The following is a 21768-nucleotide window of genomic DNA, read 5'->3' on the forward strand; positions in this document are numbered from 1 at the left end:
ACACCTACCCTCAGACCCATTTTTATCACTTGCTCATAGTATTTATATTGTAAGAGGAAAGTTCATACCCAGTTCACTGATTTGCATGATCATTGATAAAGGGTAATGTAATACAGTATATAAGTGACTCGTGTGAAAGCAGTACAAAAAGTGACAAAAACATTCACCAGTTTGTTGGAGAACATTGATAAGATAGGATTTATTTTGTAAACAGTGAACATTAAATTAAAGAAAATATGAGATTTATATGGTAGTAACTAATGAAAGAAGTCAGCTGTAAGGGCTTTTAGTGGTGGAGCAAGTGAGAGGGGAGATGATGGCAACTTTAAAACCCGCCTTCCATCTACATCTTAACTAATATTGATTCTTTTATGTTTATGATGAACATCGATAGCATAGGGTTTATTGTACAAGTAATGAATGTAGAATTAAGGAAAGTATAGAATTATGTAATTATAACTAGTCAAAGAAGACAGCCATGAAGGCCTGTAGTGATGAAGTGAGTGTGGGGAGGGAGGAGCAGTGCATCTCTCTGTTTTTCTTTCTAGTAGGGCAGTTAGGAAGAGAAAAAAAAATTGGTTGCCATCCAATCCTCTTCACACTGTGTGATGTCTCCATGGTTGTTTAATTTGTTTATGGATGGGGTTGTTAGGGAGGTGAATGCAAGAGTTTTGGAAAGAGGGGCAAGTATGAAGTCTGTTGGGGATGAGAGAGCTTGGGAAGTGAGTCAGTTGTTGTTCGCTGATGATACAGCGCTGGTGGCTGATTCATGTGAGAAACTGCAGAAGCTGGTGACTGAGTTTGGTAAAGTGTGTGAAAGAAGAAAGTTAAGAGTAAACGTGAATAAGAGCAAGGTTATTAGGTACAGTAGGGTTGAAGGTCAAGTCAGTTGGGAGGTGAGTTTGAATGGAGAAAAACTGGAGGAAGTGAAGTGTTTTAGATATCTGGGAGTGGATCTGGCAGCGGATGGAAACATGGAAGCGGAAGTGGATCATAGGGTGGGGGAGGGGGCGAAAATTCTGGGAGCCTTGAAGAATGTGTGGAAGTCGAGAACATTATCTCAGAAAGCAAAAATGGGTATGTTTGAAGGAATAGTGGTTCCAACAATGTTGTATGGTTGCGAGGCGTGGACTATGGATAGAGTGGATAGAGTTGTGCGCAGGAGGATGGATGTGCTGGAAATGAGATGTTTGAGGACAATGTGTGGTGTGAGGTGGTTTGATCGAGTAAGTAACGTAAGGGTAAGAGAGATGTGTGGAAATAAAAAGAGCGTGGTTGAGAGAGCAGAAGAGGGTGTTTTGAAATGGTTTGGTCACATGGAGAGAATGAGTGAGGAAAGATTGACCAAGAGGATATATGTGTCGGAGGTGGAGGGAACGAGGAGAAGAGGGAGACCAAATTGGAGGTGGAAAGATGGAGTGAAAAAGATTTTGTGTGATCGGGGCCTGAACATGCAGGAGGGTGAAAGGAGGGCAAGGAATAGAGTGAATTGGAGCGATGTGGTATACCGGGGTTGACGTGCTGTCAGTGGATTGAATCAAGGCATGTGAAGCGTCTGGGGTAAACCATGGAAAGCTGTGTAGGTATGTATATTTGCGTGTGTGGACGTATGTATATACATGTGTATGGGGGTGGGTTGGGCCATTTCTTTCGTCTGTTTCCTTGCGCTACCTCGCAAACGCGGGAGACAGCGACAAAGCAAAAAAAAAAAAAAAAAAAAAAATTAGAAATATATGAATGCGGTTTATGAGAGGTTGTTGGTTGTTAATGTTCATAAATCTGGTAGCAAGAATGTGAGTAAGAGGGAAGTGTATTAGAAGGAGCTGAGAGAGTCACCAATTTTGACATAGGAGATTGGGTATTACTGATGAGTGATTTGAATGCCAGGATGTGTAATGTAACAGGTGAGGGTATAATTGGAGAGCTAGGAGTACCCAGTTTGAATGAAAGTGGTGTCAGATTGTGGGTTTGTGGGCTAAAAGAGAAAGGGCAATTAGGAATATCCGGCTCAAAAAGGGGTGCATATACATAAGTCTCTGTAGGTGAGTAGGGTTAATGATGAGCAGGCACTTATCAGATTATGTAGTAATTGGTAGGCAAGCAAACGAGAGACTGTTACATGTGAATGTTTAGAGAGTGACAGCTGGCTGATTGCATGTCTGGTCATTTCTTGGTTAAGGCTAATGTAAAAGTACGTTGTGGGTTTAGGACAAAAGGATATAATATGGGTGGGAAGAGGGTAGAGAAAGAGAGTGAGCTTGAAAAAGATGATTGTATGTGGAGATGCCATGAGAAATTGGGATTAGAGTGATTATTTTTAGTGCATTGTAGAAATATCTTAAGGCCTTCATAGATTTTTCCATACTTTGCAGAAAGTACAAATGGATGATATAGGGGAAGCTGTGATATTAGACGCAGACAACAATACTGTCAAGACCCCCTTTAATGATGTAGATACCTTACCACTTGAGGTGGTTATTAATCTCAAAAGAAATCTGAAGTCTTCAAACAACATGCTTGGTGATAGTGTAGCACGTGCATTTCTGCGTGCACTTGTTCAGCTCATCGGCAACTACAAAGAAGCTTTACAGTTTAGGGATGAAGACTCAAGAATTACATTTAACAGAGAAAAGTTTGTTGCAATCCGTCCTCCAAACTTCCAGCCATTTGTAGAGAAGATGTTGGAACTTCAGATTTTTCAACAGGTTTGAGAAAGTGCTATTAATTAGATTTGTTTTAGAATATAATAGAATCATTTGAAGATTTGTGGTGATGAGAGCATGTATTTGCGTTCATCTTAAAGAGTTTGGTAAAGTGTGTGGAAGAAGAAAGTTAAGAGTAAATGTGAATAAGAGCAAGGTTATTAGGTACAGTAGGGTTGAGGGTCAAGTCAATTGGGAGGTGAGTTTGAATGGAGAAAAACTGGAGGAAGTGAAGTGTTTTAGATATCTGGGAGTGGATCTGTCAGCGGATGGAACCATGGAAGCGGAAGTGGATCATAGGGTGGGGGAGGGGGCGAAAATTTTGGGAGCCTTGAAAAATGTGTGGAAGTCGAGAACATTATCTCGGAAAGCAAAAATGGGTATGTTTGAAGGAATAGTGGTTCCAACAATGTTGTATGGTTGCGAGGCGTGGGCTATGGATAGAGTTGTGCGCAGGAGGATGGATGTGCTGGAAATGAGATGTTTGAGGACAATGTGTGGTGTGAGGTGGTTTGATCGAGTAAGTAACGTAAGGGTAAGAGAGATGTGTGGAAATAAAAAGAGCGTGGTTGAGAGAGCAGAAGAGGGTGTTTTGAAATGGTTTGGGCACATGGAGAGAATGAGTGAGGAAAGATTGACCAAGAGGATATATGTGTCGGAGGTGGAGGGAACGAGGAGAAGAGGGAGACCAAATTGGAGGTGGAAAGATGGAGTGAAAAAGATTTTGTGTGATCGGGGCCTGAACATGCAGGAGGGTGAAAGGAGGGCAAGGAATAGAGTGAATTGGAGCGATGTGGTATACAGGGTTTGACGTGCTGTCAGTGGATTGAATCAAGGCATGTGAAGCGTCTGGGGTAAACCATGGAAAGCTGTGTAGGTATGTATATTTGCGTGTGTGGACGTGTGTATGTACATGTGTATGGGGGGGGGGGGTTGGGCCATTTCTTTCGTCTGTTTCCTTGCGCTACCTCGCAAACGCGGGAGACAGCGACAAAGTATAAAAAAAAAAAAAAAAAAAAAAAAATTTATAATATGGAAAGGAGACTTGTGTGAAAAAATACCAGGTGAGATAAGAGTGTAGAACAGCAAAAGGTGGGAGTAAATGAAACAAGTAGAGTGGGTGAGGAATGGGAGGTATTGAGGGAATCGGTGCTGGCATGTGTAAGAAATGCATGTGGCATGCGAAACATGGGAGGTGGGCAGGTTAGAAAGGTTAGTGATTGGTGCAATTATAATGTAAAGTTGCTAGTGAATGAGAAATGGGAGGGGTTTGGGCAGTACATACTGGTAAGTAGTGCAAATTATTGGGAGATGTATAAGAGAAAGCAGCAGGAGGTTAAGATGAAGGTGCAGAGGTTGAAAAAGAGGACAAATTAATGTTGGGTGTGCAAGATTTGGTATAATTTAGGGAGGAAAAGATGTTTTAGAAGGAGGTTAATAATGTGCAAAAACAAGAGAACAATTAGGAACATCAGTGAAGGGGGGCAAAAGGGGAAGTGGTAACAGGTAGTGATGAAATGAGATGGAGGTAGTATTATGAAGGATCATTTAATGTTTTTGATGATCGGGTGGCAGATGTAGGGTGTTTTGGTCTGGGTGGTATGCACAGTGAGAGTTATTTGGAGTAGTTTGGTGAAAAGAAAAGTGGCAAAAAACTTACATAGGTTGAAATGTGGCAAGATGGCTGGAGTGGATGGTACAGCTGTTGAATATATTAAGAAAGGTTGATGACTGGTTAGTTCTATCTTTCTCTGATGCCCATTCCCTCCAAGAACTTATGTCAAGAAGATGCCTATGGCAAAAGAGTCTCCACTTCCTGTCCTTATATGCCTCCCTCACATATACCATTCCACAAATTCTTCCACCATTTCCCTCCCTCCAGTGCTTTTCCATTCTATTTCCTCTTATCTTTGTTGATCTTCCCCTCACATCACCCCCTTTATTTGTACTACCATCCATTCTCCTTATAAACACCCCGTCTTGTGTTCTTTCCACATGCCCAAACCACCTCAGAGTAGAACATCTCACCCACTCTTGACTCCATTGATCATTTCCTTTGCATTCCCTGCCATACCATATCTCATACACCACCTCATTTCTTTCTTCATTCCATCTAGTCATACCACTTGCTCCTCTCAAATAGCTCATTTCCACAGCCTGGATTTTGATCTCTGTGACTCATTCCATGTACGTCTTTTGACTGTATAGGTCAGGGTTGGGAGGACTATGCTGTCCCTTAATCTTTTCTTCACTTCCATACCAATACCTCTACCCTTCATTACTCTTTTCAGGGATCCAGTGACTCTTCTACCATGTACTGTCATTTCCTTTATCTTTTCTTCCATATCACCAAACTTACCCAAGATAGTCCATAAATGCTTAAATTCTCTCAACTCTGCCAGTCTTCCCCCATATTTATAACAGTTAAGTACACTTCCTGCTCTCTTACAATCGAGTTTTGCAAAATCTATACTTTCAGTCTATTTCCTTTCAGACATCATTACTTTACTTTTACTTGCATTTACCTTTAATTGCCTATGCTTACTCTTATCATAAAAGACACATACAACCTTCTGCAGCTCCTTTCCATTCTCAGCAGATGACACACTATCATCCGTAAACAGGCTTGCCACTAGTCACCATACCTCACCATCACATTCCATTTCTCCACCCCCCTTCCCTAGTTTTACATCTGTTTAGAAAAACATTGATTTGTATGTAGCTTTTATGGATCTGGAGAAGGCATGTGATAGGGTTGATAGAGATGTGTTAAGGAAGGTCTTAAGAGTATATGGTGTCAGAGGTTAGTTGCTAGAAGCAGTGAAAATCTTTTACCAAGGATGTAAGGCATGTGTACGAGTAGGAAGAGAGGGGAGTGATTGGTTCCCAGTGAATGTTGGTCTGTGGCAGGTGTGTGTGATGTCTCCATGGTTGCTTGATTTGTTTATGGATGGAGTGGTTAGGAAGGTAAATGCAAGAGTTTTGGAGAGAAGGGCAAGTATGCAGTCTGTTGTGGATGGGAGGGCCTAGGAAGTGAGTCAGTTGTTGTTCGCCAATGATACAGCTCTACTGGCTGATTCATGTGAGAAACTGCAGAGGTTAATGACTGAGTTTGGAAAAGTGTGTGAAAGGAGAAAGCTGAGAGTAAATGTGAATAAGATCAAGGTCATTAGATTCATTAGGATTGAGGGACAAGTTAATTGGGATGTAAGTTTGAAAGGAGAAAAACTGGAGTAAGTAAAGTGTTTTAGATATCTGGGAATGGACTTAGCAGCAGATGGAACCATTGAAGTGGAAGTAAGTCACAGGGTGGGGAAGGGGGCAGAGGGTCTGGGAGCGATGAAGAATGTGTGGAAGGAGAGAATGTTATCTCAGAGCAAAAATGGGTATGTTTGAAGGAGTAGAATTTGTATGATTTATACAGTCATATACACAAGCTGATATGCACATACCCATGTATACTTCATGGCTTCAATCTTTCATTTTACCCACACTATTCTTCATCCATTCCATCCATGCTTTGTAACATCCTCCTGTACTTTCAGTAATAGCAGGTATACATCCTTCTTTCCCTCCTCCCTGATAATTTTCATCCACTCCTGTCCATACCACTCTTCCTTTCATAACTTGCACTCATCATTTCCCTTTTCACTACATACGCTTTGCATGAGGATATGGGTTTCCTCATTCCCCAATACATCCAAACTATAACTTTTAGATTTCCCCCCAAGCTCCCTCCCTTTACTCTCACCAGTCATCCCACTTACATTCAGTGCCATCGCCCGTTCACCCATCCCTTTTATTCCCTGGCATAACGTAGACTCTAGTGCTGTTTCTAAGCCTTTTGTGCCTTACCCTTGTTAGGCCTCTGGCAAGGAGCAACTCCAGTGCAGAGTATCACTGAAACTGTGGGGCTCCCAAATTGCCCCAGAAAACTAAAAATTCCAGTACACCTCATGTTTGTGTGTATTTAAAAAAGAAACTACTACTACATTTTCCCTGATGGAGTTTTGCAATACCTCCCCCTCGTGTTCCATCCCTAAGGGTTTAAAGACAAGATCACCATGAGAAGGCAGTGTGAGACTTGGATACTCCAGGAAACTTGAATATACCTTTGAGCCACTGAAATTCCAAACTTTTTACAATTCTGAACCAATATTGCAGTAGCAACACCTTCTAACCTCATTGGTTACAGCTCTGCCACTGCACAGGATTTTCAGTATATAATGTATGTATGTATTGATCCAGATGAGGTGCAGAGAATTGACGGAATGCATGTATAGTGCCACTGTATAAAGGCTGAGTGTAAAGATGAATGTTCAAACTACATAGGTACAAGTCTATTGAATGTACCTGGTAAATTGTATTAGATTACTATGATTGAGAGAGTGAAATCATATACAGAACATGAGGTTGGGGAAGAACATTGTGGTTTCAGAAGTGGTAGAGGATGTGTGGATCAGGTGTTTTCTTTGAAGAACATGTGAGAAGTATTTAGAGAAATGGATGGATTTGTATGTGGCATTTATGGATCTAGAGAAAGCATATGATAGGTTTGATTGAGAAACCTTGTAGGTGTTAAGAATTCATGGTGTGAGAGGAAAGCTGCTAGAGGCAGTGGGAAGTTTTTAAGGGTGTAAGGCATGTGTACAGAAGGAAGAGGAGAGTAAATGGTTCCATCTAAATATTGGTCTACAGCAAGAGTTATGATGTTACCATGGTTGTTTAATTTGTTATAGATGGGTTGGTGATCAAGGTAAATGCCTTAAGAGCCTTAGTGAGAAGGGCAAGTACATAATCTGTAGGGGATGAAAGGGCCTTGGAAGTCAGTCAGTTGTTGTTTGCTGATGATGCAGCACTGATGGCAGATTAGAGTATGAAACAGCAGAAGCAGGTGACTAGTCTGGAAGGATGTGTGAAAGAAGTTGGGAGTAGATTTAAGTAAAAGCAAAGTTGTAAGTTTTAGCAGGGTTGAATGAGTTTGAATGGAGAACTATTGGAGGAAGTGAAGTGTTTTGAATATCAGGGAATGGACATGGCAGCAAATGGAACCATGGAAGTGGAATTAAGTCATTGGGTTGGAGAGGAGGTGAAGGTTCTGGGAGCACTGAAGAATGTGTGGAAAGAAGAGAGTTATCTGGGAGGGTAAAATTGGGTATGTTTGAATTTATAGTAGTCCCATCATTATTGTTAGGATGCAAGGCATGGGCTGTACATTTGACTTTGTGTAGGAGAGTGAATGTGTTGGAAATGAAATGTTTGAGGACAATATGTGGTGTGAGGTGGTCTGATCGAGTAAATAATGAAAGGGTAAGAGACAGGTGTCGTAATAAAAAGAGTGTGGTTGAGAGAGCTGAAGGTGGTGAGGAAAGGGTGAGAAAAGGTTGACAAAGAGGCTTTATATGTTTGAAGGGGAGGGAACAAAGAGAATGGGGACAACAAATTGAAGATGGAAGGAAAGAATGAAAAAGATTATGAGCAACTGTGGCCTGAACATGCAGGAGAGTGAAAGGCGTGAGATGTCCCCATGGTTGTTTAATTTCTTTATGGATTGGGTGGTTATAGAGTTGAATGCAAGAGTTTTGGAGAGAGTTTATACATTATTTTATTTTGCTTTGTCGCTGTCTCCCACGTTAGCAAAGTAGCGCAAGGAAACAGACGAAAGAATGGCCCAATCTACCCACATACACATGTATATACATACACGTCCACACATGCAAATATACATACCTATACATCGCAACGTATACATATATATACACACACAGACATGTTACATATATACACATGTACATAATTCATACTGTCTGCCTTTATTCATTCCCATCGCCACCTCGCCACACATGAAATAAACCCCTCCCCCTCATGTGTGCGAGGTAACGCTAGGAAAAGACAACAAAGGCCCCATTTGTTCACATTCAGTCTCTAGCTGTCTTGTAATAATGCATCGAAACCACAGCTCCCTTTCCACATACAGGCCCCACACAACTTTCCATGGTTTACCCCAGACGCTTCACATGCCCTGGTTCAATCCATTGACAGCATGTCGACCCCAATATACCACATCGTTCCAATTCACTCTATTCCTTGCACGCCTTTCACCCTCCTGCATGTTCAGGACCTGATCACTCAAAATCTTTTTCACTCCATCTTTCCACCTCCAATTTGGTCTCACTTCTCCTCGTTCCCTCCACCTCTGGCACATATATCCTCTTTGTCAATCTTTCCTCACTCATTCTCTCCATGTGACCAAACCATCTCAAAACACCCTCTTCTGCTCTCTCAACCACACTCTTTTTATTACCACACATCTCTCTTACCCTATTATTACTTACTCGATCAAACTACCTCGCACCACATATTGTCCTCAAACATCTCATTTCCAGCACATCCACCCTCCTGCGCACAACTCGATCTATAGCTCACACCTCGCAACCATACAACATTGTTGGAACCACTATTCCTTCAAACATACCCATTTTTGCTTTCCGAAATAATGTTCTCGACTTCCACACATTCTTCAAGGCTCCCAGAACTTTCGCCCCCTCCTCCACCCTATGATTCACTTCCGCTTCCATGGTTCCATCCACTGCCAGATCCACTCCCAGATATCTGTAACACTTCACTTCCTCCAGTTTTTCTCCATTCAAACTTACCTCCCAATTGACTTGACCCTCAACCCTACTGTACCTAATAACCTTGCTCTTATTCATATTTACTCTCAACTTTCTTCTTTCACACACTTTACCAAACTCAGTCACCAGCTTCTGCAGTTTCTCACATGAATCAGCCACCAGCGCTGTATCATCAGCGAACAACAACTGACTCACTTCCCAAGCTCTCTCATCCACAACAGACTGCATACTTGCCCCTCTTTCCAAACCTCTTGCATTCACCTCCCTAACAACCCCATCCATAAACAAATTAAACAACCATAGAAACATCACACACCCCTGCCGCAAACCTACATTCACTGAGAACCAATCACTTTCCTCTCTTCCTACTCGTACACATGCCTTACATCCTCGATAAAAACTTTTCACTGCTTCTAACAACTTGCCTCCCACACCATATATTCTTAATACCTTCCACAGAGCACCTCTATTAACTCTATCATATGCCTTCTCCAGATCCATAAATGCCACATACAAATCCATTTGCTTTTCTAAGTATTTCTCACATACATTCTTCAAAGCAAACACCTGATCCACACATCCTCTACCACTTCTGAAACCACACTGCTCTTCCCCAATCTGATGCTCTGTACATGCCTTCACCCTCTCAATCAATACCCTCCCATATAATTTCCCAGGAATACTCAACAAACTTATACCTCTGTAATTTGAGCACTCACCTTTGTCCCCTTTGCCTTTGTACAATGGCACTATGCACGCATTCCGCCAATCCTCAGGCACCTCACCATGAATCATACATACATTGAATAACCTCACTTACCAGTCAACAATACTGTCACCCCCTTTTTTACTATATTCCTCTGCAATACATGCAAACCTGCTGCCTTGCTGGCTTTCATCTTCCGCAAAGCTTTTACTACCTTTTCCCTGTTTACCAAATCATTTTCCCTAACCCTGTCACTTTGCACACCACCTCGACCAAAGCACCCTATATCTGCCACTGTCATTAAACACATTCAACAAACCTTCAAAATACTCACTCTATCTCCTTCTCACATCACCACTACTTGTTATCACCTCCCCATTAGCCCCCTTCACTGAAGTTCCCATTTGTTCCCTTGTCTTATGCACTTTATTTACCTCCTTCCAAAACATCTTTTTATTCTCCCTAAAATTTAATGATAATCTCTCACCCCAACTCTCATTTGCCCTCCTTTTCACCTCTTGCACCTTTCTCTTAACCTCCTGCCTCTTTCTTTTATACATCTCTCACTCATTTGCATTTTTTCCCTGTAAAGATCGTCCAAATGCCTCTCTCTTCTCTTTCACTAATAATCTTACTTCTTCATCCCACCACTCACTACCCTTTCTAATCAACCCACCTCCCACGCTTCTCATACTACAAGCAGCTTTTGCGCAAGCCATCACTGCTTCCCTAAATACATCCCATTCCTCCCCCACTCCTCTTACCTCCTTTGTTCTCACCTTTTTCCATTCTGTACTCAGTCTCTCCTGGTACTTCCTGACACAAGTCTCCTTCCCAGGCTCACTTACTCTCACCACTCTCTTCACCCCAACATTCTCTCTTCTTTTCTGAAAACCTCTACAAATCTTCACCATTGCCTCCACAAGATAATGATCAGACATCCCTCCAGTTGTACCTCTCAGCACATTAACATCCAAAAGTCTCTCTTTCGCGCGCCTATCAAGTAACACGTAGTCCAATAATGCTCTCTGGCCATCTCTCCTTCATACATATGTATACTTATGTATATCTCTCTTTTTAAACCAGGTATTCCCAGTCACCAGTCCTTTTTCAGCACATAAATCTACAAGCTCTTCACCATTTCCATTTACAACACTGAACACCCCATGTATACCAATTATTCCCTTAACTCCCACATTATTCACCTTTGCATTCAAATCACCCATCACTATACCCCGGTCTCGTGCATCAAAACCACTAACACACTCGCTCAGCTGCTCCCAAAACATTGGTGCATATGCACCAATAATCACCCGTCTCTCTCCATCAACTTTCAGTTTTACCCATATCAGTGTAGAGTTTACTTTCTCACACTCTATCACATACTCCCACAACTCCTGTTTCAGGAGTAGTGCTACTCCTTCCCTTGCTCTTGTCCTCTGACTAACCCCTGACTTTACTCCCAAGACATTCCCAAACCACTCTTCCCCTTTACCCTTGGGCTTTGTTTCACTTAGAGAGAGCCAAAACATCCAGGTTCTTTTCCTCAAACATGCTACCTATCTCTCCTTTTTTCTCATCCTAGTTACATCCACACACATTTAGACACCCCAATCTGAGCCTTCGAGGAGGATGAGCACTCCCCGCGTGACTTCTTCCTCTGTTTCCCATTTTAGAAAGTTAAAATACAAGGAGGGGAGGGTTTCCAGGCCCCGCTCCTGTCCCCTTTAGTCGCCTTCTACGACACGTGAGAAATGCATGGGAAGCATTCTTTCTCCCCATCCCCAGGAATAGGGGAGAATATATATATTTTTTTTTTTTTTTGCTTTGTCGCTGTCTCCCGAGTTTGCGAGGTAGCGCAAGGAAACAGACGAAAGAAATGGCCCAACCCACCCCCATACACATGTATATACATACATCCACACACGCAAATATACATACCTACACAGCTTTCCATGGTTTACCCCAGACGCTTCACATGCCTTGATTCAATCCACTGACAGCACGTCAACCCCGGTATACCACATCGCTCCAATTCACTCTATTCCTTGCCCTCCTTTCACCCTCCTGCATGTTCAGGCCCCGATCACACAAAATCTTTTTCACTCCATCTTTCCACCTCCAATTTGGTCTCCCTCTTCTCCTCGTTCCCTCCACCTCCGACACATATATTCTCTTGGTCAATCTTTCCTCACTCATTCTCTCCATGTGCCCGAACCATTTCAAAACACCCTCTTCTGCTCTCTCAACCACGCTCTTTTTATTTCCACACATCTCTCTTATCCTTACGTTACTTACTCGATCAAACCACCTCACACCACATATTGTCCTCAAACATCTCATTTCCAGCACATCCATCCTCCTGCGCACAACTCTATCCATAGCCCACGTCTCGCAACCATACAACATTGTTGGAACCACTATTCCTTCAAACATACCCATTTTTGCTCTCCGAGATAATGTTCTCGACTTCCACACATTCTTCAAGGCTCCCAGAATTTTCACCCCCTCCCCCACCCTATGATCCACTTCTGCTTCCATGGTTCCATCCACTGCCAGATCCACTCCCAGATATCTAAAACACTTCACTTCCTCCAGTTTTTCTCCATTCAAACTCACCTCCCAATTGACTTGACCCTCAACCCTACTGTACATAATAACCTTGCTCTTATTCACATTTACTGTTAACTTTCTTCTTTCACACACTTTACCAAACTCAGTCACCAGCTTCTGCAGTTTCTCACATGAATCAGCCACCAGCGCTGTATCATCAGCGAACAACAACTGACTCACTTCCCAAGCTCTCTCATCCCCAAACAGACTTCATACTTGCCCCTCTCTCCAAAACTCTTGCATTCACCTCCCTAACAACCCCATCCATAAACAAATTAAACAACCATGGAGACATCACACACCCCTGCCGCAAACCTACATTCACTGAGAACCAATCACTTTCCTCTCTTCCTACACGTACACATGCCGTACATCCTCGATAAAAACTTTTCACTGCTTCTAACAACTTGCCTCCCACACCATATATTCTTAATACCTTCCACAGAGCATCTCTATCAACTCTATCATATGCCTTCTCCAGATCCATAAATGCTACATACAAATCCATTTGCTTTTTTAAGTATTTCTCACATACATTCTTCAAAGCAAACGCCTGATCCACACATCCTCTGCCACTTCTGAAACCACACTGCTCTTCCCCAATCTGAGAGAATATATATATATATATATATATATATATATATATATATATATATATATATATATATATATATATATATTTATATATATATATATATATATATATATATATATATATATATATATATATATATATATATATATTTCTTTCGTCTGTTTCCTTGCGCTACCTCGCAAACGCGGGAGACAGCGACAAAGTATAAAAAAAAAAAAAAAAAATATATATATATATATATATATATATATATATATATATATATATATATATATATATATATACGAATAAAGTGCATATGAACGCGCACCTTCATAGAACATACAAACCTCCAACAGCCAGGATCGAACCTGGGACCCCTGTGCAAGAGGCAGGCATGCTAACCGCTAGGCTATGGGACTGTATAATAGGAAACAACTTTTCGAAATACTAAGTACTTGAATACCCTTCGTCTCACAATGGTGAGCAACGGGGTCTATACCGGTTATTTCCGAACAGACGCACATAGCCAGCTGATGGCGTTTTACCGAACCTAACTGTACAACGCGGAGGTATATGAATACGAATAAAGTGCATATGAACGTGCACCTTCATAGAACATACAAACCTCCAACAGCCAGGATCGAACCCGGGACCCTTGTGCAAGAGGCAGGCATGCTAACCGCTAGGCTATGGGACTGTATAATAGGGAACAACTATTCGAAATACTAAGTACTCGAATACCCTTCGTCTCACAATGGTGAGCAACGGGTTCTATACAGGTTATTTCCGAACAGACGCACATAGCCAGCTGATAGCGTTCATCCGAACCTAACTGTACAACGCGAAGGTATAATCCCCTATCCCTGGGGATAGGGGATTAAGAATACCTCCCACGTATTCCCTGCATGTCGAAGAAGGCGACTAAAAGGGGAGGGAGCGGGTGGCTGGAAATCCTCCCCTCTCGTTTTTTTTTTAATTTTCCAAAAGAAGGAACAGAGAAGGGGGCCAGGTGAGGGTATTCCCTCAAAGGCCCAGTCCTCTGTTCTTAACGCTACCTCGCTAATGCGGGAAATGGCGAATAGTTTGAAAGAAAAGATATATATATATATATTATATTATTTTTTTTATTTTGCTTTCTCGCTGTCTCCTGCGTCTGCAAAGTAGCGCAAGGAAACAGACGAAAAAAATGGCCCAACCCACCCCCATACACATGTATATACATACACGTCCACACACGCAAATATACATACCCATACATCTCAATGTACACATATATATACACACACACATACATATATACACATGCACACAATTCACACTGTGTGCCGTTATTCATTCCCATCACCACCTCGCCACACATGGAATAACACCCCCCTTCCCCCCTCATGTGTGCGAGGTAGCGCACACATACACATCCACACACACACATATACATACCTATACATCTCAACGTATACATATATATACACACACAGACATATACATATATACGCATGTACATAATTCATACTGTCTGCCCTTATGCATACCCGTCACCACCCCGCCACATAATGAAATACCAACCCCTTCCCCCTGCATGTGCACAAGGTAGCGCTAGGAAAAGACAACAAAGGCCACATTCGTTCACGCTCAGTCTTTAGTTGTCATGTATAATGCACCGAAACCACAGCTCCCATTCCACATCCAGGCCCCATAGAACTTTCCAATGGTTTACCCCAGACGCTTCACATGCCGTGGTTCAATCCATTGACAGCACGTCGACCCCGATATACCACATCATTCCAATTCACTCTAATCCTTGCATGCATTTCACGCTCCTGCATTTTCAGGCCCCGATCACTCAAAATCTTTCCAACTCCATTTTTCCAGCTCCAATTTGGTCTCCCGCTTCTCCTCGTTCCCTCCACCTCTGACACATATATCCTCTTGGTCAGTCTTTCCTTACTCATTCTCTCCATGTGACCAAACCATTTCAAAACACCATCTTCTACTCTCTCAGCCACACTCTTTTTACCACCACACATCTCTCTTACCTTTTCATTACTTCCTCGATCAAACCACCTCACCACATATTGTCCTCAAACATCTTATTTCCAGCACATCCATTCTCCTCCACACAACTCTATCTATAGCCCACGCCTCGCAACCATATATCATTGTTGGAACCACTATTCCTTCAAACACCCATTTTTGCTTTACAAGATAACGTTCTCGACTTCCACACATTCTTCAACACTCCCAGATCTTTGGCCCCCCTCCCCCACCCTATGATTCACTTCTGCTTCCATGGTTCCATCTGCTGCCAAATCCACTCCCAGATATCGAAAACACTTCACTTCCTCCAGTTTTTCTCCATTCAAACTTACCTCCCAGTTGACTTGTCCCTCAACGCTACTGTACCTAATAACCTTGCTCTTATTCACATTTACTCTTAACTTTCTTCTTTCACACACTTTACCAAACTCAGTCATCAGCTTCTGCAGTTTCTCACACGAATCAGCCACCAGCGCTGTATCATCAGCGAACAACAACTGACTCACTTCCCAAGCCCTCTCATCCACAACAGACTGCATACTTGCCCCCCTATCCAAAAGTCTTGCATTCAGCTCCCTAACAACCCCATCCATAAAGAAATTAAACAACCATGGAGGCATCGTGCACCCCTGCCGCAAACCAACATTCACTGAGAACCAATCACTTTCCTCTTTTCCTAAACGTACACATGCCTTACATCCTCGATAAAAATTTTTCACTGCTTCTAACAACTTGTATAAAAGAAAGAGAAGTCAAGAGAAAGGTGCAGAAGGCAAAAAAGAGGGCAGATGAGAGTTGGGGTGAAAGAGTATCATTAAATTTTAGGGAGAATAAAAAGATGTTTTGGAAGGAGGTAAATAAAGTGCGTAAGACAAGGGAACAAATGGGAACTTCAGTGAAGGGGGCTAATGGGGAGGTGATAACAAGTAGTGGTAATGTGAAAAGGAGATGGAGTGAGTATTTTGAAGGTTTGTTAAATGTGTTTGATAATAGAGTGGCAGAGAAAGGGTGTTTTGGTCGAGGTAGTGTGCAAAGTGAGAGGGTTAGGGAGAATGATTTGGGAAACAGAGAGGAGGTAGTAAAAGCTTTGCGGAAGATGAAAGCCGGCAAGGTAGCAGGTTAGGATGGTATTGCAGTGGAATTTATTAAAAAAGGGGGTTACTGTATTGTTGACTGGTTGGTGAGGTTATTTGATGTATGTATGACTCATGGTGAGGTGCCTGAGGATTGGTAGAATGCTTGCATAGTGCCATTGTACAAAGGCAAAGGGGATAAAGTGAGTGCTCAAATTACAGAGGTATAAGTTTGTTGAGTATTCCTGGTAAATTATATGGGAGGGTATTGATTGAGAGGGTGAAGGCATGTACAGAGCATGAGATTGGGGAAGAGCAGTGTGGTTTCAGAAGTGGTAGAGGATATGTGGATCAGGTGTTTGCTTTGAAGAATGTATGTGGGAAGTACTTAGAAAAGGAAATGGATTTGTATGTAGTATTTATGGATCTGGAGAAGGCATATGATAGAGATGTTCTGTGGAAGGTATTAAAAATATATGGTGTGGGAGGCAATTTGTTAGAAGCAGTGAAAACTTTTTATTGAGGATGTAAGGCATGTGTATGTGTAGGAAGAGAGGAAAGTGATTAGTTCCCAGTGGGTGTTGGTTTGCAGCAGGAGTGCGTGATGTCTCCATGGTTGTTTAATTTGTTCACAGATGTGGTGGTTAGGGAGGTGAATGCAAGAATTTTGGAGAGAGGGGCAAGTATGCTGCCTGTTGTGGATGAGAGGGCTTAGGAAGTGAGTCAGTTGTTGTTTGCTGATGATACAGAACTGATGGCTGATTCAGGTGAGAAACTGTATAAGTTGGTGACTGAGTTTGGTAAAGTGTGCAAAAGAAGAAAGCTGAGAGTAAATGTGAATAAGAGCAAGGTTATTAGGTTCAGTAGGGTTGACGGACAAGTTAATTGAGAGGTAAGTTTGAATGGAGAAAGACTGGAGGAAGTGAAATGTTTTAGATATTTGGGAGTGGACTTAGCAGCGGATGAATCCATGGAAGCGGAAGTGAGTCACAGGGTAAGGGAGCAAGTGAAGGTTCTGGGAGCATTGAAGAATGTGTGGAAGGTGAGAATATCTCGGAGAGCTGAAATGGGTATGTTTGAAGGAATAGTAGTTCCAACTATGTTTTATGGTTGCAAGACATGGGCTATTGATACCCTAGGGTTGTGCAGAGGAGAGTGGATGTGTGGAAATGAAATGTTTGAGGACAATATGTGGTGTGAGGTGGTTTGATTAAGTAATGAAAGGGTAAGAGAGATGTATGGTAATAAAAAGAGTGTGGTTAAGAGAGCAGAAGAGGGTGTGTTGAGATCCTTTGGACACATGGAGAGAATGAGTGAGGAGAGATTGACACATAGGATATATATGTGTCAGAGGTAGGGGGAACGAAGAGAAGCGGGAGACTAAAGTGGAGGTGGGGGATGGAGTGAAAAAGGTTTTAAGTGGTCGGGGCTCAAACATACAGGTATATTATGTATACCTTTTGCTATGTGCTTGTGGTTATCATTGATGAATGAGAACCTATGTTACTATGCATATTTAAGGTTACTTGTGTAAATTTAATTTTCTTTTTGGGATGTGGTTCTTAAACTCAAAACTAATTCACATTCCCATATGGCAATTGAAACCCTGATCCAAACTGTAAGTGTATTGTCCAAGCCAACCATGTTGTTTATATTACTGGACCATTAAAGATCTCACATGTATAGGTAGTAGACCTTTGCTAAATGATTGGTAGTATTGTTGTCAAGTAATAAAAGTATTCTTTAATCAAAGCTTTATTTCATTTCAGTTTATCGAAGAAAGGCTAGAAGGTCTCAATTCTGGTAAACAAACATCTGATGAGTTTGAATCAGAAGTTAGTGTGCATTGTGAAAAGTCATCCTCCAAGGTGAAGCAGCAGTACAAACAGTTTGTCACTAATGTTCGCAAGGAGGGTGGTGCTATTGTCAAGACCATGAAAAATAAGGTATGAGGTTAAGTAGGAAAAAGTAAGTTGGACCTTTCGGTTCTATAGGATATTAGAGAATACTTGGTTTTGGGAATATGTAGATGATAGCATAATAGATTCAGTTAAAGAATAATTTTCTGAGTTAAAACAATTTATTTGATCTTTAGATTTTCATATGAAATTTTTGGGGAATGCAGTGTGATGAGAAAGGATTTAAGAGGGTTAGGCTGTATTTAATAAAAGAACTTGACTCTTTCAGGATATTGGGTCGGGTAACTCAACCACCCACTCACAGTTTGTGATCTCAGGATCTTGTTCACATACCTCACATTAGCACTAATTTTTTTTTTCCCTAATACAATGCATTTGTTCTGAAACAGAAATGCATTTTTTTCTATCAAAATTATCCTGAAAAATTTATCAGGAATATGTTTCAAATAAATATTTATGAAAAATAAATGTTTTTATAATTTAACATATCAGCCAATTTGTATCGGTTTGATTTATATTTTCTGCTTGAGACAGTTAGATTTAGGGCACAAACTCAAATTATTACATGTTAGGCCTCTGTTCAGATTAAAGAGATATAAGTTTATGGAGGAATAAGTTTGTTGAGTATTCCTGGGAAATTATATGGAAGGGTATTGACTGAGGGGGTGAGGGCATGTGCAGAGCATCAGATTGGGGAAGAGCAGTGTGGTTTCAGAAGTGGTAAAGGATGTGTGAATCATGTGTTTGCTTTGAAGACTGTATGTGAGAAATACTTAGAAAAACAGATGGATTTGTATGTAGCATTTATGGATCTGGAGAAGGCATATGATAGAGTTGATAGAGATGCTCTATAAAAGATATGAAGAGCATATGGTGTGGGAGGAAGTTGCTAGAAGCAGTGAAAAGTTTTTATTGAGGATGTAAGGCATGTGTACGAGTAGGAAGAGAGGAAAGTGATTGGTTCCCAGTGAATGTTGGTTTGCAGCAGGGGTCCATGATGTCTCCATGGTTGTTTAATTTGTTTATGGATGGGGTTGTTAGAAAGGTGAATGCAAGAGTTTTGGAGAGAGGGACAAGTATGCAATCTGTTGTGGATGAGAGGGCTTGGGAAGTGTCAGTTGTTGTTTGCTGATGATACAGCGCTGGTGGCTGATTCGTGTGAGAAACTGCAGAAGCTGGTGACTGAGTTTGGTAAAGTGTGTGAAAGAAGAAAACTGAGAGTAAATGTGAATAAGAGCAAGGTTATTAGGTTCGGTAGGGTTGAGGGACAAATCAGATGGGAGGTAAGTTTGAATGGAGAAAAACTGAAGGAAATGGAGTGTTTTAGATATCAGGGAGTGGGTTTAGCAGTGGATGGAACCATGGAAGCAGAAATGAGTCACAGGGTGGGGGAGCGGGCGAAGGCTCTGGGAGTGTTATCTCGGAGAGCAAAGATGGGTATGTTTGAAGGAATAGTGGTTCCAACAATGTTATATGGTTGCGAGGCATAGGCTATAGGTAGGCTTGTGAGGAGGAGGGTGGATGTGTTGGAAATTAGATGTTTAAGGACATTATGTGGTTTGAGGTGGATTGATCAAGTAAGTAATGAAAGGGTAAGAGAGATGTTTGGTAATAAAAAGAGTGTGGTTGAGAGAGCAGAAGAGGGTGTATTGAAATGGTTTAGTCACATGGAAAGTGAGTGAGGAAAGATTGACAAAGAGGATATATGTGTCAGAGGTGGAGGGAATAAGAAATGAGAGACCAAATTGGAGGTGGAAGGATGGAGTGAAAATGATTTTGAGCAGTCGGGGCCTGAACAGGAGGGTGAAAGGCGTGCAAGCAATAGAGTGAATTGGAACGATGTGGTATACCGGGATGGGCCTGCTGTCATTGGATTGAACCAGACATGTGAAGCATCTGGGGTAAACCATGGAAAGTTTTGTGGAGCCTTGATGTGGAAAGGGAGCTATGGTTCCAGTGCATTACACATGACAGCTAGAGACTGAGTGTGAATGAATGTGGCCCTTGTTGTCTTTTCCTAGCACTACCTCGCATGCACGTGGGGGGAAGGGGGGGGTTTCATTTCATGTGTGGTAGGGTGGCGACAGGAATGGATGAATGCAGTAAGTACAAATATGTACATGTGTATATCTGTATGTGTCTGTGTATGTATATGTATGTATACATTGAAATGAGAAATACTTAGAAAAGCAAATGGATTTGTATGTAGCATTTATGGATCTGGAGAAGGCATATGATAGAGTTGATAGAGATGCTCTGTGGAAGGTATTAAGAATATAAGGTGTGGGAGGCAAGTTGTTAGAAGCAGTGAAAAGTTTTTATCGAGGATGTAAGGCATGTGTATGTGTAGGAAGAGAGGAAAGTGATTGGTTCTCAGTGAATGAAGGTTTGCGGCAGGGGTGTGTGATGTCTCCATGGTTGTTTAATTTGTTTATGGATGGGGTTGTTAGGGAGGTGAATGCAAGAGTTTTGGAAAGAGGGGCAAGTATGAAGTCTGTTGGGGATGAGAGAGCTTGGGAAGTGAGTCAGTTGTTGTTCGCTGATGATACAGCGCTGGTGGCTGATTCATGTGAGAAACTGCAGAAACTGGTGACTGAGTTTGGTAAAGTGTGTGAAAGAAGAAAGTTAAGAGTTAATGTGAATAAGAGCAAGGTTATTAGGTGCAGTAGGGTTGAGGGTCAAGTCAATTGGGAGGTAAGTTTGAATGGAGAAAAACTGGAGGAAGTAAAGTGTTTTAGATATCTGGGAGTGGATCTGGCAGGGGATGGAACCATGGAAGCGGAAGTGGATCATAGGGTGGGGGAGGGGGCGAAAATTCTGGGAGCCTTGAAGAATGTGTGGAAGTCGAGAACATTATCTCGGAAAGCAAAAATGGGTATGTTTGAAGGAATAGTGGTTCCAACAATGTTGTATGGTTGCGAGGCGTGGGCTACGGATAGAGTTGTGCGCAGGAGGATGGATGTGCTTGAAATGAGATGTTTGAGGACAATGTGTGGTGTGAGGTGGTTTGATCGAGTAAGTAACATAAGGGTAAGAGAGATGTGTGGAAATAAAAAGAGCGTGGTTGAGAGAGCAGAAGAGGGTGTTTTGAAATGGTTCGGGCACATGGAGAGAATGAGTGAGGAAAGATTGACCAAGAGGATATATGTGTCGGAGGTGGAGGGAACGAGAAGTGGGAGACCAAATTGGAGGTGGAAAGATGGAGTGAAAAAGATTTTGAGTGATCGGGGCCTGAACATGCAGGAGGGTGAAAGGAGGGCAAGGAATAGAGTGAATTGGATCGATGTGGTATACCGGGGTTGATGTGCTGTCATTGGATTGAATCAGGGCATGTGAAGCGTCTGGGGTAACCCATGGAAAGCTGTGTAGGTATGTATATTTGCGTGTGTGGACGTATGTATATACATGTGTATGGGGTGGGTTGGGCCATTTCTTTCGTCTGTTTCCTTGCGCTACCTCGCAAACGCGGGGGACAGAAAAAAAAAACAAAAAAAAACATTGAAATGTAT

The 21768-nt window shown here is 41.9% G+C and overlaps 1 protein-coding gene across 8 annotated transcripts in view; it reads left to right on the top strand.

Moving 5' to 3' along the window:
* The window catches only part of LOC139749437 (DENN domain-containing protein 1A), a 213980-nt gene that overhangs the window by 52568 nt on the left and 139644 nt on the right, over positions 1 to 21768 (top strand). For all 8 annotated transcript variants that reach the window (XM_071663294.1, XM_071663288.1, XM_071663296.1 and 5 more), the window contains 2 exons: positions 2373 to 2705; positions 18110 to 18286. In XM_071663294.1, coding sequence (XP_071519395.1) covers positions 2373 to 2705; positions 18110 to 18286 — 510 coding nt within the window. The remainder of the gene's footprint in view (positions 1 to 2372; positions 2706 to 18109; positions 18287 to 21768) is intronic.

This window comes from Panulirus ornatus, chromosome 7 (assembly GCF_036320965.1).
Source record: "Panulirus ornatus isolate Po-2019 chromosome 7, ASM3632096v1, whole genome shotgun sequence".
Taxonomy (NCBI): Eukaryota; Metazoa; Arthropoda; class Malacostraca; order Decapoda; family Palinuridae; genus Panulirus; species Panulirus ornatus.